The 14,688-nt window shown below is 48.2% G+C and overlaps 1 protein-coding gene across 2 annotated transcripts; it reads left to right on the forward strand.

Annotated features, from left to right (window-relative positions):
* The first annotated feature begins 8,173 nt into the window (after nucleotides 1–8,173).
* LOC100837077 (vesicle transport v-SNARE 13) lies at nucleotides 8,174–12,857 on the forward strand. 2 transcript variants are annotated; one of them, XM_003569174.4, is made up of 5 exons: nucleotides 8,174–8,822; nucleotides 8,925–8,983; nucleotides 9,277–9,465; nucleotides 10,267–10,437; nucleotides 12,459–12,857. In XM_003569174.4, the coding sequence occupies exons 1-5, from the start codon at nucleotides 8,729–8,731 to the stop codon at nucleotides 12,609–12,611; spliced, it is 666 nt and encodes a 221-aa protein (XP_003569222.1). In that variant the 5' UTR covers nucleotides 8,174–8,728; the 3' UTR covers nucleotides 12,612–12,857. The 2 variants fall into 2 exon arrangements, with proteins under 2 accessions (XP_003569222.1, XP_024315524.1); XM_024459756.1 differs by lacking the exon at nucleotides 12,459–12,857 and adding an exon at nucleotides 10,965–11,820.
* Nucleotides 12,858–14,688: the final 1,831 nt, after the last annotated feature.

A 14,688-nucleotide genomic window follows, 5' to 3' on the forward strand; every position in this document is an offset into this window, starting at 1 on the left:
ACTCTCCCCGAGCCCCTCTCCTCCTCCTCTCTCGCGCGCAGCAAAGCCCTGCCCGCGGAGCTCTCCACCATAGCCACCACCACGCCGTTGTGCTGCTGGAATCTCATCGACCTCTTCCCCTCGCTTGCTGGATCAAGAAGGAGGAGACGACGTAAAGCTAAACGTGTGGATACCAAGGAGGTGTCGTCGGTTCGGCATTGAGATTGATCTCATCAAAAGTTCCACTACGCCAACAACGATCCCGTGATCGTAACGCTTTGTGGTCTACGAGGGTATGATGCTCATAATTCCTCTCGTTACTTACATCTAGTAGATATGATCTTGAGTTTCTTCCGCACTTCTTGTAGGAATTTTTTTATTTTCCATGCAATGAACCCATCACAAAGATCATCAGGGACTTTTGGTGGGGAGCGGAGCAGGGGAAGAGGAAAACCCATTGGGTTGCGTGGGACGCCATGCTCCAGCGAAGAACATGGGTGGATTGGGCTTTAGGGATATGCAAACTTTCAATCAAGCTCTCCTCGCCCGACAAGCATGGCGTCTGCTTGACAAACCAAACTCCCTGTGCGCGCGAGTGCTAAAAGCAAAATACTACCCCAATGGTATGCTGGTTGATACTGTCTTTACGGGGAATGCCTCTTCCTCGTGGCAAGCAATTGAGTTCGGGCTTGAGCTGCTCAAGAATGGTATCATCTGGAGAATTGGGAATGGATAGGAGGTCCGTATCTGGGGGACCCTTGGATTCCAAGGAACTATAGTCGAAGACCGATATCGCAAAGGAGAAATTGCCGTCTAAAGTGGGTTTCTGAACTCCTAACCCCCGACGGCAATTGGAACATGGAGCTGCTAAGGAATTTTTTTTCTCCCGGTCGATATTGACTACATTGTAACAATCAAGCCGTCACACAGGAACGAGAAAGACTTTCTGGCGTGGCACCCTAACAAGAGAGGCCAATTCTCTGTGAGGTCGGCGTATCACCTTCAGCGCTGCCTCTCGCCCAATGCCTAGGATTTGGGGGCAACGAGTAGCAGACCAGACGGAGACAATGCTAAGTGGAAAACTGTTTGGAATGACATTGTGCCAAGGAAAGTCAACATCTTTGCGGGGAAAGCTAGCAGGGATGCTTTGGCCACGCAGGTTAATCTCCATAATCAGAGGATGAAAAAGGTGAGAACTTGCCCAATCTGCGGTGTCGAGGATGAAGATTTATTCCATGCCCTGGTCCGATGCCCTAATGCCCGGGCCATTTGGCATGCTATGAGCTCTTATTGGGACATCCCGGATCCTGGACTCATGCAGAACACGGGGCCGGGCTGGCTGTTGCATGTTCTGTCCCCCTTGGACAAGACGAAGGCTGCGATGTTGCTCATGATGCTTTGGCGGATCTGGCATGTGCACAACGATATCACGCACGACAAAACACCTGCTCCTGTTGTGGCTTCTAGGCGTTTCCTTTGCAGCTATATGGACTCACTCCTTCTAGTCAAGCAGAACCCGGTGGTTGATGTCGAGAAGGGAAAACAAGTTGGCTCCTACTCTGCTAGAGCGAAGGCAGGCCAACGGCGAATGGGGCAACTCTGTTCCAGTGATTCAGGATGGAAGCCGCCGGACCCCGATTCTGTCAAGTTAAATGTTGACGGATCCTTCTCTTCGGCTGATGGTTCCGCGGGAGTTGGCCTAGTGCTTCGCAATGATAAAGGTGAGGTTATCTTCTCAGCCTACCAGAGTCTCACGCATTGCACGGGTGTCCTTGAAGCTGAACTGGCGGTGTGTGAGGAAGGCTTGCGGGCGGCAGCGGGCTGGACTGACAAGTTCGTCGTTCTGGAATCAGATTGCGCTGAAGCTCTGTCGCTGATCTGCGCCAAGAACGCCGATAGATCACCCTATACCATGTGTGTCAGGGAGATCCGTTGCTTGCTCGATGAACAGCCTACTGCTGTGCGTAAAGCGGGTCGATCCCAAAATTGTGTTAGTCATTTGCTTGCAAACTATGCTAGAGTTAATAATTGTACGGATAGCTGGATCCAGCATGGTCCAGATGTGATTTCGGAAAGTGTAATGTTTGACTGTCCTGATGATTAATGGAATTCTCCTTTCACAAAAAAAAAGTATAAACTTGGAACAGTAAGTATGCCCAAGGAAAAGGATAGTTCCTTCAACATTAAACCAGAGAGTAATTGACTACGCTGCTATACCGATTATTATAACTTTGCCACGAACAGAAGGAAATAACAACATGAGAAAACAATAAAGAAACAATATATAGAATAGATTAATTGTCCACTCATATGTTATTGGATACATTCAGTTTTGTTTCAAAAACAGAAAGGATACTAGAAACTTTTGCCCTTACACTACAAACTCCATCCCTCCTCCATTGTAGGACTAATATAATTTGTTTTCGCACAACGTAACTAGTTGCCATGAGATGACTAGCTACGTGGGAAGATCAACCCTGAAGGTTTTTCTTATTTTGTTTGCTATGGTGACTCATATGACCACCATACGCCTGACGCAAGTTGAATGTGGCATTACAAAACCTGCATATGTGGCCTGACCTCATGGAATCTTGCATGACATCACTGGCAAAACTTATAGTTTGGCCATCTATTAGGGTCGTATCTTCTCTTGGGGTACTTGGGAATATTGCGGATGGACCAGAAGGGGTACGAACACCATAAATATCTTCATTGTAAAGCGCCCCGTGTTGTATCTGTTGTGTGTATATAGTATTTGAACTGAAGGGATGAAGATTTGGAGGAGAAGAAGCATAGCCCAATGGTACCCCGGTGAATAGCATTGTTGGGTTCTCAAATATCGGTCCATCATCCAACCCTCCAATTGTATTAAGGTGGGCATGGACACTAGCAATGGGATCTCCTTGGAGTAGGGATGTGATTGATGGAGACTCCATGGAAAAAAATCTGCATTTGCTGAGATGGGTTGATGTAGTTCTGGATTGGGGTTGTAAGAAATTCTTGCTGTGAGAATATTTCTTGATTCCTTTGAGAGCTTTCCATGATAGTAGGTTCTGATGTAGAGGTTCTGCCAAGAGATACATGATAAGTATTTGTATGGGGTAACACTGGAGGTTGTGCTGATGGAACATTTGTTTGGTCTTGTAGGTTGGACTGATTTTTGGGTGGCATAGGTACTTCTAATGCATTGGCGGTAGGTGCAGTGTTTCTCATCGAATTAGAATGCGGTGGCGGCTGGAACGTAGGGGATACAAACTCATCCAACATTGGCATGGCCGTTGTGCCACTCAGAGCTTCATGCAAGGGGGAAATATCGGACCCACTTTCACTAAATATGGCATAATTGTGGTAGGAACCGTTTGGATCCATGGCTCCTAGATCGGGGATTCCTAATGGAAAGCTACCCAAAACAGATGAATCATTTGCTCGGATGATGGAAACTACTATCGATGGTTGGATTTTCCTTGGTACTAGATCTATTTTTCTGAAAGAATAGCAACACTATTTATAGGGATATGAAATTATGAACGTTCTTGGCCTCATGCAATCATTAATTACGACAAATCTAGAAGATTTGACATTTATTCACTACATTCATATAAAATATTAATAAATGAGTCATCAATTTGTCTAATAAATAATGTAATCTTGCATGATATGGCCTTGGAAAATCCAATATTACCATTGTTTGGCATAAATGTTGGCAAGCTCTTATATTTCTATGGATTTCTTTTAAACCGCTCTATGAACAAAAAGCTATTGCCCAGCATAGTATGGTGTCCCTATATTATCTATACCCTTCATTTCCCTTCACCGCCTTGAGATTGGAGCTAGAAATTTTGCATACCCTCCTCCGACAGTGTGTTTTTTTATTTCCTGCATGTGCACAAGGCTTGTTGAAGCACATTTTCACTAAACTAATTATACTTGTTTTTATATTGTCCTAATTACGAGCAGAGGCGAGTTCCATTGTGAGTGTTTTGGTTGCACATAGGTGTCAATTGTATCCAGTGAATTGACTATTGTGGCATATGCAATTGGGGATTAAAATTGCTAGAACTTAAAGTAAAACAGAGATTAGCAAACATAAAGTAAACCGGGGACTTAAACGGTATTTCTTGTAAGAAAGAAGTTCGGACAGAGAGGTTCTGGTCATGCTAATAAGTGAATGTGCCTTTTTGCCTTATATTGGACGTTCAGTAGGCAAGTCGCCCGTGAATAGCCAAGCTCCTCCTGTCAGAATCGGTTACCATATATCATCAATGGTCCACTCATTAAGGTGGTAAGACCGTTCAATGCTATGGGCATTCTGGCTTCTCGTTCCCTTCTTATTGTCTTTGCTCCTCATTGATATCTCCACATGCCACGTCACAGATTTGTTAAAGAATAGATGCTTACCCATATTGGTCTTGAGAACACTAGTATTTTGGAGGTAAAAAGGGATTTTTTTTAGAGTATTGGCTGAACACTCAACCACCTCAAATACCAATGCGCTAGTGACTAAAAAATACGCCTAAACGGAATAAGACTGGGCATTCCCCTCGTTATCCGTACGGGGAGTCAGGAGCCTGACGGTTACCGAACTAGACAAAGAGGGGAAGAAGAAGAAGACCCTCGTCTCACTACTGCCCACCCTCCCCGACCATGATGCCGTAGAGAAGATCGACAGCTTCATCCAGCACGAGCTGCTTCTGTAGGAATTGGGAGAAAATCAAGTTAGGAAGAAGAGTAAGAACCCTAGAAATTATATGTGAGAAAGGAGACAACGGGGAAAAACCTCTTGCGAAAATTCCTGCCTCACTACTTGACGAGGACCAGCAAGGTCAGGAGAGACGGTGGCATGACCGGCGGTGGCAGTTGGTCTCATCGGAGTCGCCACAACTTGTTGCAGACTCATCGGCGTCGCCTGAGGATTCATCGGCCGCCGCGGAGTCATCGCAGGCGCGGGTTCGACGCCTGGACAGTGGGGCGCACGGGTCATGCTTGGTATCCTCCCCTCGCGTGAGAGCTCGCTGTGTCGTCGGCTCAAGTGGAAAAAACGCGACCCCCAACCCCCTACTCGTGTCTCAAAACCATCCCGAGCGAGGTGTATTTAGGGTTTTATTCGGACTAACACTTCTCAAAACCAGGGTGCCAAACGGACCGACAAGTGGATTGACGTGGCCCGATAAACTACTACGCGGGTTTCATCTAAAATCCCAGCCTACCAAATGAGGCTAAGAGCAACTACAGCCGCCCCCCGTAAAGGCCCCCTAAACGGGTGTCGTACCAGTGGCCCACGGGGACCCACTGATACGGGACGTGTGGGTCGCCAGTGACGAAGCCTCGTCAGGAAGGCCTCCCGGGAAGCGATGAGTTCGGGAAGCCTGACTCAAGGAGACGGCCCTTGGTGAAGATGAAGCTAAGGGCCCAAATATGAGAAGCCCCCGAGAACCCCGGTCCCGGGAAGCTGAAGAAAAGCCTCCCGGCAACTAGCCAGGTGCGCTAGCTGGGAAGGGGCACCCTAGCAACCCACGCTCGGGCATGCAAGCGGGACCCGCAGAACAGTGAAGAAAGGACAAGACGGCGGGCGCAGTGCATTTAATGCACCGACAGGAGTCTTATTAGCAGGCCTAGTCTGTCTTATCAAGGCTAGGGCAACTACTCCGCGAAGCATTTTTTCTACCGTGTACAGTGGACCGGGCGCTGCATGGCGTCCAGCGTGGATCAGCGGGAGTATTTTTCATATGGCTGTGACACGCGTCTGGGAGACGTGTCCTGCTGCATGCATTGGCACCTGTGGTATCCCCTTGTCTATAAACGGAGGACCAATGCCACCCGTCAAGAGGTTCCAAGGAGTCTTAGTTTGAGCCCTAGTTAGAGCCATCGCCAAGTAGCTTCCCGGGAACTCCCGGGACACCTTGTAAGCGACATTTGCAATTTTGAATACAACAAAAAGCAGGACGAAGGGTGTTACACCTCCGGGTGGCCCGAACCTGGGTAAATTCACGTGTCCACACTTCGTGTCTATCGTCACGTCGGCTCAGCGATCGCCTCGCCCTCCACCTAACCAGAAAGGGGGTGCTCGACATCCCCGGTGCCGGAGACCCGTGCTCCGACAATGGGTTTGGGGGAGCCGGCGCCCAAAAACCCACCCACTGGCCTCCCTAAATTGTTTTTTTAGCCGGCGCGGCCCAAAATGTTTGGCGTGGGCCTACCTTGTCAGCGCCATTTACTGCCCTCACCGGCTTCGCCTCGGCTTCGCAGGCGAGTTGTGGCGGTCGCCGGGTCAAACCGCCGCCCAATCTTGTCAGCTTCCACACGGCGCGCCCCTGCGTTCACCCCCCCCGGCGACGCCTATAAAAGGCAGCACCGTCAACCTCGCCATTCATCCACCTCGGCCATCTCCTTCCTCACCTTCTCTCCTCTCCCTCACCCTCGACATCGCCATGGCCCATGGAGACGAGCGCCGCTGGCTCCGCATCGACGAGGCCGTTGCGATTCGGACGGCTGGCTACCGGTCGCCGCTGGACTACCGCCTCCCACACGGCTGGCAGCTCAGCTGGGGCGGCAGGGCCGTCCCGCCGGTGCCGCCGGGTGCATGACTGCGGGAGCGCATCTGGGAGCGCTAGGTCGCCCTGACGCCGGAGCAGCAATCGTCGGCGGAGGGGGCTCGGGAGACCGGCACCACCTAGGACGGTTTCTTCGCCATCGAGCACCGGCGCGTGGTCCGTAATGTGCCGCACAATCGACGGCATCCTCGCCCACATCGTCGCCGGCAATCAGCCGCGGCTCGATGGAGGCGCGCCCCTCCCTCCTCCACCGGCCCTCCCTCTCCCTCCTCCACCGGCCGGACGCCACAGCTACCTGGGCGGTGGCTCCGGCTCGTCCTCGCGCACGCCCCGCCGGCTCATCTTTGATGAGCCGAGTTCATCCTCGGCCGGAGCACGGGTGCCGACGCCGGAGCTGGAGGAGTGGGCGCCTCCTCCGAATTACGAGAGCGCAGCCATCGACCACCGCGGAGACTCCGACCCGGAGGAGTACCCGGGTCCGCGCGCCGCCGAGCACGCCAGTAGGGACGAGGCGGAGCGGCAGGCAGAGGAGCGGCATGCCGGCTCCTCGACTAACGCGTCCGAGGCCGAGGTCCAGGCCTGACTGGCGGCTGAGGCGGCCAAGGAGGAGGCGAAGAAGGCGGCGCCGGCACTCGTGCCGGTGAAGCGGGAGTCATCAGTCATCGCCATCGACTCCGACGATGACTCCGGCTTCAATTTTGACACCAGCGACGGCGACTTGTGGATGGACCACCTAGACGACTAGGTTTTTTTTTTCAATTATGTAAATTATTGCAAGTTTAATGAAATGTCGCCGAACTTTATAAAATGTCGCCTAATTTGATTAATTTTTGCCTAATTTGATGAAATTTCGCAAATTTAGATTTTAGTATCGTGGGGCCGGCTAGGACGCGGCGGGCCCCCAAATTCCCTTTGCGCCGACGCCCCCATATGGCCTAAAAATATGGCAGGCCGGACGCCATATGTGGGGGATGGCTGGAGATGCTCTGAGAGCAACTCCACCCATCCTCCCTAAAGACCCTCGAAAGGTCAAATGGGGGAGCCGGCGTAAAAAAACCTACCTTGCTGCATCCCTCAATTTATTTTTTGAGACGGCGAAGCCTAACAAAACATCGGGCACCCCGGCCAGCCCATAGCCAAAGGAGGGCAAGCGGGGGCGCCGGTTAACAGCGTGCACCAACAAAACGACGACGCGTGTCCTGTACGAGGACCACACGCGGAATCTTTCTCCTGCCCACCCCCGACCGCCTCTTCTTCCCGAGATCGAGCTGCCGACGATTCCCGGTGCGTTCCAGGACGGTGTATTTCTCCTGTACGAGTCGTGGCGACGTGGCCTTCGTGCTCGCCCTGGCACAGCTCGACGTGCCGGTGCTCCCTCACTTCTTCTTCTCCACCCGAAGATCCCCCGTTTTCTCCTTCGTCTAAGGCGAGCGCCGCCGCTCCAGTGCCTCCCGCGCCAATCCGACGAGCCCTAGAGCTCCGCCCCGCCTCCCTGAGCCCGTTGGTCCCCTCGGACTCCTCCCCCGTGCCCTGGACTGCCCCCGCATTGAGCCCCGCCGCCGTCGCGCGCCTCCTCTGTCGCTTTCGACGTGGGCTTCCTCGCCGTCTGGCCCACGTTGCGGGCGTGCTGCGGCGGGGCGTGCGGGCGTGCCCTGCGCTGGGCGTGCTGGCGTGGCGGGCGGCAGGCGCTGCGAGCAGCTCGGGGCGAGCGGCGGCAGAATGAGGCAAGCGGCGAGGCCGGGTTGGAGCGGCGGCTGCAGCTCCGAGCGCGGCTCGCCCCCGTCCATGGCCACTCTCGGCTTCTTCCCCTGCTCGCGCGGCCACGCCCACAAGGTGTTTATCAAAATGTCAGGCAAAACTATTTTTGGGTATGAGGATTACGGCTGGGTCTATACTTCCCCTCGGTCAAGGGACACGTACAAGGGACACGAAGACGAGTGGAGATGCTCTACGCCCCGGCGTTTGCCCTCGTGATTTCTGTTCGGATGGCTACTTGGAAGTTGGATCTGACGATAGCCGACGCCACTGGACAATACGCTTTCGAAACTGATTTGCGTAAACAGGTTATCCTCCTCGGTCTCCCTTCCCATTTCCCCTTCTCGTTCCTTCGTCCCGAGCCACCCTCTAGGCTCTAGCCTAATCGGAACGTGGAAGATTTCGAGAGGTTTAAGCCGGCCGGCGACCGGCTTCGGATCGCCATGAGCGAGGTATTCGAGGGCTACGAGCGCCAGTACTGCGAGATCTCGGCCTCCCTCTCCCGCAAATGCACCGCCGCCTCCTCCCTCTTAGGAGGTATGTTGTGTCCCATGAATCGTCTCCCGATCTTTGTTTCCTAGATCTTTCTCGCCTCGGATTGTTCGATCTTCTTCTGCTTTTTGGTTGTATCGTACGCAGAGAAGCTGAAGCAGAAGGCGTCGGAGATCAAATCCGGCATCGATGGCGCCGAGGCACTGGTAACCCTTCTTCTTTATAACCAATTAAATAATATGTTATCAGTCCAAACAAATTTTCCAAGGAATTCGATTGATTTATGGTATACCAAGGGGTTGTATTATTTAACCCATCACGGAAATAATTAAATTTCGCAGGATTAGGTTATAGTGTAAATCAAAGGAACACTCTGTTCTTTATCGTTTTTAAATTAGGACATCGCGCAAACAAATTGCTCTCATCTAGGATGAGTTAACTGTATGAATCGATAAGAGTTTTATGTTTAGAATGCCTCAACGTGGTTTTCCTTTTGTAGATAAGGAAGATGGACCTTGAAGCAAGAAACCTCCAACCGAGCGTGAGGGCCGGGCTCCTGGCGAAACTGAGAGAGTACAAGTCAGATCTTAACAACCTGAAGGGAACGTTAAAGAGAATCACTACTGGCAATGCTCAACAAGGGACCAGAGAGGAGTTGCTAGAGTCAGGAATGGCAGATACGTTGGTGGTATGATCTTTATTCTGAATTCATGGATGGTTTCTAATTTGGAGGTGAATCATGTTTTGGTTAACAATGTGATGCATTCATGCATCTATTTTCTTAACCCGCATTTTACTGGTTGTGCATGTCAGAAATGGTAAACATTACTACCTGTTTAATTAAAAGTAGCCCCAGAATCAGAATACCTGTCCATTCTGTAAATCAATCTACATCTGAACAAAGCAGATTTCTGGAAAAGAAACAAACATGGATGTTTCACTTTTTTTATCCAACAATTTGGATGCACTGATGTAGTCTCTAATTTGTAATTTTCCCCATGTCGCTAGAATTCTTAATACATTTTTTCAGGATGTGTAATGGTGAGTCTGAATAATGAGGTACAAATTGTCCAATGATGCTCGGATATCGATATTAATAGCATAATATGTATCTATATTTGTCACTCTGTTGAAGGATGCAAATGTCAATATTTTGGCAAGTTAAAGAAATGTTGTTTCGTGCAGACAATAAAAAACATTGTTTCCAGTCCATCTGTGATGAATCTCTACTGAATGTTTTTTTTTTCTATGCTCATTCTATCGCATATGCTGTCCATATGATTCTCTGCGATATTATTATAAAAGACTGAGAAGATAGAATCCAATCAAGTAAATATCACCTTGCGACATTTATATTTTGGTCAAGTCTGAGGTTACTGTACTCACATGTGCATCTTTAGTTCTTAATCTTACATTTAGTTACAACAGCTATGACTAATTTTCTATCCCATTAAAGTCCAGTGATTTCTTTGGATGTTGAATCTTGCAGGTATCTGCTGATCAGAGGTCAAGATTGCTCAGGACAACAGAAAAGCAAAACCAGACAACTGATCGGATCAGAGATAGCCACAGAACTATGCTGGAGACTGAAGATCTTGGAGTCTCCATCTTGCATGACCTACATCAGCAGCGCCAATCTCTCTTACGTGCTAATGATACGGTAACTATTTAGTTGATTCTCCCTGTTTTGGCCTATTGGTTTGTAATTTGGTACTATCTTTCATAAAATATTTGTACGCTCCAATGCTATGCATATTGTATGCAATTTGCTAGAAGGAAGTCATGATGAAATCATTAATCATGTGTTGTCACTCTACCTTAAATGTTTTTATGCTAGATGTAAAGTGATATCCTTTGCGGTAAAATTAGCTAGTCACTGAATCTCGAAAAACATAGATAACATCCTGATGCTTTACCTAGGTTGTTTTTGCATTTTATTTTCAATGCACAATGTTTTCCTTGTGCCTCAGCGGACCTAACTTATGTTGTAGTATGAACCAGAATGTACAGTGTGCAAATTTAGGAGATCATATAATTTTTAAACTTAGGTTGGTCATGGTAGAACTTGTTCTTCAATATCAACTGTGAAGGTAAGTTTAAGGGTCCCTTTGTTTAGGCTGGAGCTTCTGCTTATTTAGCTTCTAGGGACTACAAGCCAACAAGTTAACACGAACACCTCACTTGCAGCTGGCTGGAGAGGAGAAGCTACAAATTCCCACGCCCCAATACCCTTCTCACTTATCCTCTATTTACGTTAGAAATGCCACTCGACGCCTGAAACGTTTTCTTCCCAAACGACACTCTCCTCGTCCCCCAGATCCCGATTCCCTCCCTTTCCCCTTTCACGAGAGGCGGCCTCGCTATGGTTCGGGCGCCACCGGGACGCCGCCTGAGATATGCGCTGCGCCACCAGCCTGCGGCCGGACCGCATCTAGGATATCACCAATGGCGGCCGCCGCGCACATGAAGCGCGCCGCCCCTTGGTGCTCTGCTCGCGTCTCCCTCTTCACAGACGGCGTCTGGCGAAGGAGGGCAGCAGCATGGATGGCTGATGGTGTGCTGGGGCGCAGTGGCGGAGCAGCGGTCGTGCATGGATGAGATGGTGCTCTTCTTTCTCAACGGCGAGACGACGACCAACGACTGAAGCCTCCACGGACGCCGGCCCGGCGGCGATTTCGTCCTCACAGACCGCCGGCAACAGCCTCCCTATTTCGTCCTTCTGAACCAGCGCCACACCCTCCCCTGCAATTTCTCCAGCTGAACTTAGTTTTCCTTTTTTGGAATTTACAATTTCTGATTTACTCCTATGAATCTGTACAGTACCTAGCGGAAGGCTGGGAGAAGCTCTGATGCATTTTACGTTGAGTCATTTGTATGTATGTACTGTATAATTTTTAAGCTTATAAAATACACAACATCGTTGATGGGTATTAAATGTAGCCTGTGGTTATCATTTTTGTGTGTTTTGAAACAATTCACGGATGCTACAGTCATACTCGATTCCTTCAATCTTGTAAAATGAAAAAAAATCATGTGTATGTTTGATTTTTAGTCATCTGATCTAAATTGTATTTGGGTTGAACAACTAGACACATTTATTACTATTATCTGATATGACACTATATGGTTAACTTTTAGAATATGACTATTTTCTATTATGGGCTCAGCCAAAGTTGACTAACATATGAATTAACAATTTATGCTGAACGTAGCCAAAATACACACTTGCAAATCCCGTCAGAATTATGCATTTTACGCCAAAAACAACTCTTCGTTGTTTGCGCTAACTCAGCATTTAATCAAAATTTGCGGCAAACAGGGACATTTCAGACATTCCACTCCCATCCAGCCACAGCCTAGTTTCACTGCCACCTTAAATGAACAACAAGTCAGGGTCAGGGTTCCTTCCAGCTCCAGCAAAAAAATAGCTTATTTCAGCTCCATCTAGCTTGTTTTCAGCTCCAGCCTAAACAAAGGCAGTGCGTAAAAGCAATATGATGATGGCATAGCCCATATTCTATTAACCATATCCAGGGAGTTAAATATAGCCGCCATTTTTTTTTAACCGAATATAGCCGCCATTACAACTGAGTTATTATGTTCTACTTTATATATGGCCTTTTTTATGTGCATGTTTTTGGTTTCTAACCTATTACTAAAAGTTATGTCTTGGCACTACAGTTGCACAGTGTGGACGACAACATTAGCAAGAGCAGAAGGATCATGGGGGCCATGGTAAGGAGGATGGATAGGAACAAGTGGATCATCGGTTTTATCATGACCCTCCTTGTTTTGGCGATCCTAGTCATCCTGTATTTTAAGTTTGTGCACTGAAGGATTTCCACAGCATCCGACATCAGCTTTCTACACCAATCAGAACTGACGAAGGCAGTTTCTAGTGTGTTTCATGTCATTTGTTTTGTTTGTTGGTTTCGATGAACAGTTTCTTGTGCTTGTTTTTGTTATGATGAATGTCTTGGTTATGAAAAATATGTTGAGACCATTTGACAGCTTTGTAGATAAAACAGATTGTGTATGACAGACAGAGAATATATGTGCATTTTGGATTCTGAATCGGAAGTTTTGGAATTAAGTTGAAGATCTAGAGGCGACTAAAGAAAATTGAGTTATCTTGTTGAACTATATTTTTCACACACAAACTGGGAACCGAAATCATTTTCTTAAAAGTTACTAGCCTGTAACTCTCATTTGTTTGCTTGAATTTACACTCCTGAAAATGCCCATTTTTCAGAAGTTGTAATACTCCAAAAAAACTGGGTTCTGTGTTGACATGTGAGGCATGCAAAATGTCAACGTCAAACTCTGTAATAATGCTTAAAAGGAAAATGGAAAAAAAATGACTACTTAATGGTGTCATCACAGGTGAGCCCTCAGATATTGGGATCGAAATATTCGCGCTTCCGTTTGGGACATCATTTTCTGGAGCTACGGTTGGCCAAAGGGACCCATGATAGTGGCAACGGGTTGATTCTGCGGTTTGTTTGGCAACGACACCACGTGTTTGAGGGTTTCTTCAAGGTCATACTCGGCACAAACCGTCATACTCGGCACAAACCTTCCACATCTACGACACAAAGCTAGTTGTCAAAATTGGAGTTGTCTTATTGTGGTCTTCATCTTCTCTGTGACCATTATTGTGGTCTTCATCTTCTCTGTGACCATTCAGGGTGAAGTCCAAGACAAGAAAAACACAAAAAATGGACGTAGTCACCGCCCCGAGGTTCTAGGCCATTAGAAATGCAGTTGACGATGGTGAGACAGAAAAGACGAAAAAATCACAGGACTTCAAATCCAGTCGGATGGAAGTGTTAGAAGTATCACGTGTTTAAACTAGAGGTATAGGAATAGAAATGATTCAAACATTGCACAATTGGTTTTATACTCCATGTCATCTCACCATCGCAGAAAATATACATCCACGTCATCTCGCCATCGCAGAAAATATACCCTGTATCAAAGAATCATTAGAGATCCATTCTATGTTTCCACGCCAATGTCCAACGATGGAACCATTTCCCCTTTTCTATTCCTCTTCTCCCAAAGCCCGTGCTACAGCTCCGAACCCTCTGTGACGCGCCTTCGCTTCCTCTCTCCCTTCTCTCCGGCGGAAGGAGAGTGGTTGAGGGGGGGCAGCCTTCTCTAGTGATATGTAGTACTCCCTCCGATCCAGATCCATAATAAGTAGGGGGGGGGGGGGGGAGGGGGGGGCAGCCTTCTCTGGTGATATGTAGTACTCCCTCCGATCCATAGCACTTATTATGGATCAGAGGTTCATTGCTTTAGCTGTCTTAGGGACGTTTTCTAGAGGGATTTCAGCACTGGCAAACAGACGTCGGTGGCTCGTCGGTTCCTCTAATCTGATTCCTATCTGATTCCTCTTTCAGTAAAAGCCTCTTTCATGATCTGGTTTCCTCAAAAAAGCCATCTCCTATATATCCAAAATAAATCCATGTTATCTTCCTCATGCGATCTTGTGGATTTGCTCTCCATCAATCGTTTTCCCCGGAGATCTTGTTTCGTTCTTTCATCTATGACCACCTTGAAGATCTTATGGGCTGGTTTGGAGTTGGGGCATGATTTCTCTTTGAATCTTTTGGCCCCTTCTTACTGCTGCTCCGGTGATTTGCTTCCCTGCTATTATTTGCATCGGAGTAAAACAAGTTATGGTTGTTGCTTATGTTTTCTTGGTGGTTGCTGCTCCTCTCAACCCCCCTTTAGCAGGACCGCGTGGCGGCTCCGGGGCAAGGCCTTCAACACGCAGAAATGGCGGTTGCTCAAGACTTTTTTATTGGGATGGCTGTTTTGAATAGTTTTTTTTCTCTAATGAAAATTTTGGCCCCGAAAGTCAGCACGTATGTGCCAATTTTGGACATTATTTGATTATAAAATT

This window comes from Brachypodium distachyon, chromosome 2 (genome assembly GCF_000005505.3).
Source record: "Brachypodium distachyon strain Bd21 chromosome 2, Brachypodium_distachyon_v3.0, whole genome shotgun sequence".
In the NCBI taxonomy this organism is placed as follows: Eukaryota; Viridiplantae; Streptophyta; class Magnoliopsida; order Poales; family Poaceae; genus Brachypodium; species Brachypodium distachyon.

Excerpts from the sequence above, each read along its gene's own strand:
- LOC100837077 (XM_024459756.1), top strand. The coding sequence starts at position 8,729 with ATGAGCGAGGTATTCGAGGGCTACGAGCGCCAGTACTGCGAGATCTCG. Across the intron at positions 8,823-8,924 it reads CGCCTCCTCCCTCTTAGGAG|AGAAGCTGAAGCAGAAGGCG; the intron begins GTATGTTGTGTC and ends TATCGTACGCAG. Across the intron at positions 9,466-10,266 it reads GAATGGCAGATACGTTGGTG|GTATCTGCTGATCAGAGGTC; the intron begins GTATGATCTTTA and ends TGAATCTTGCAG.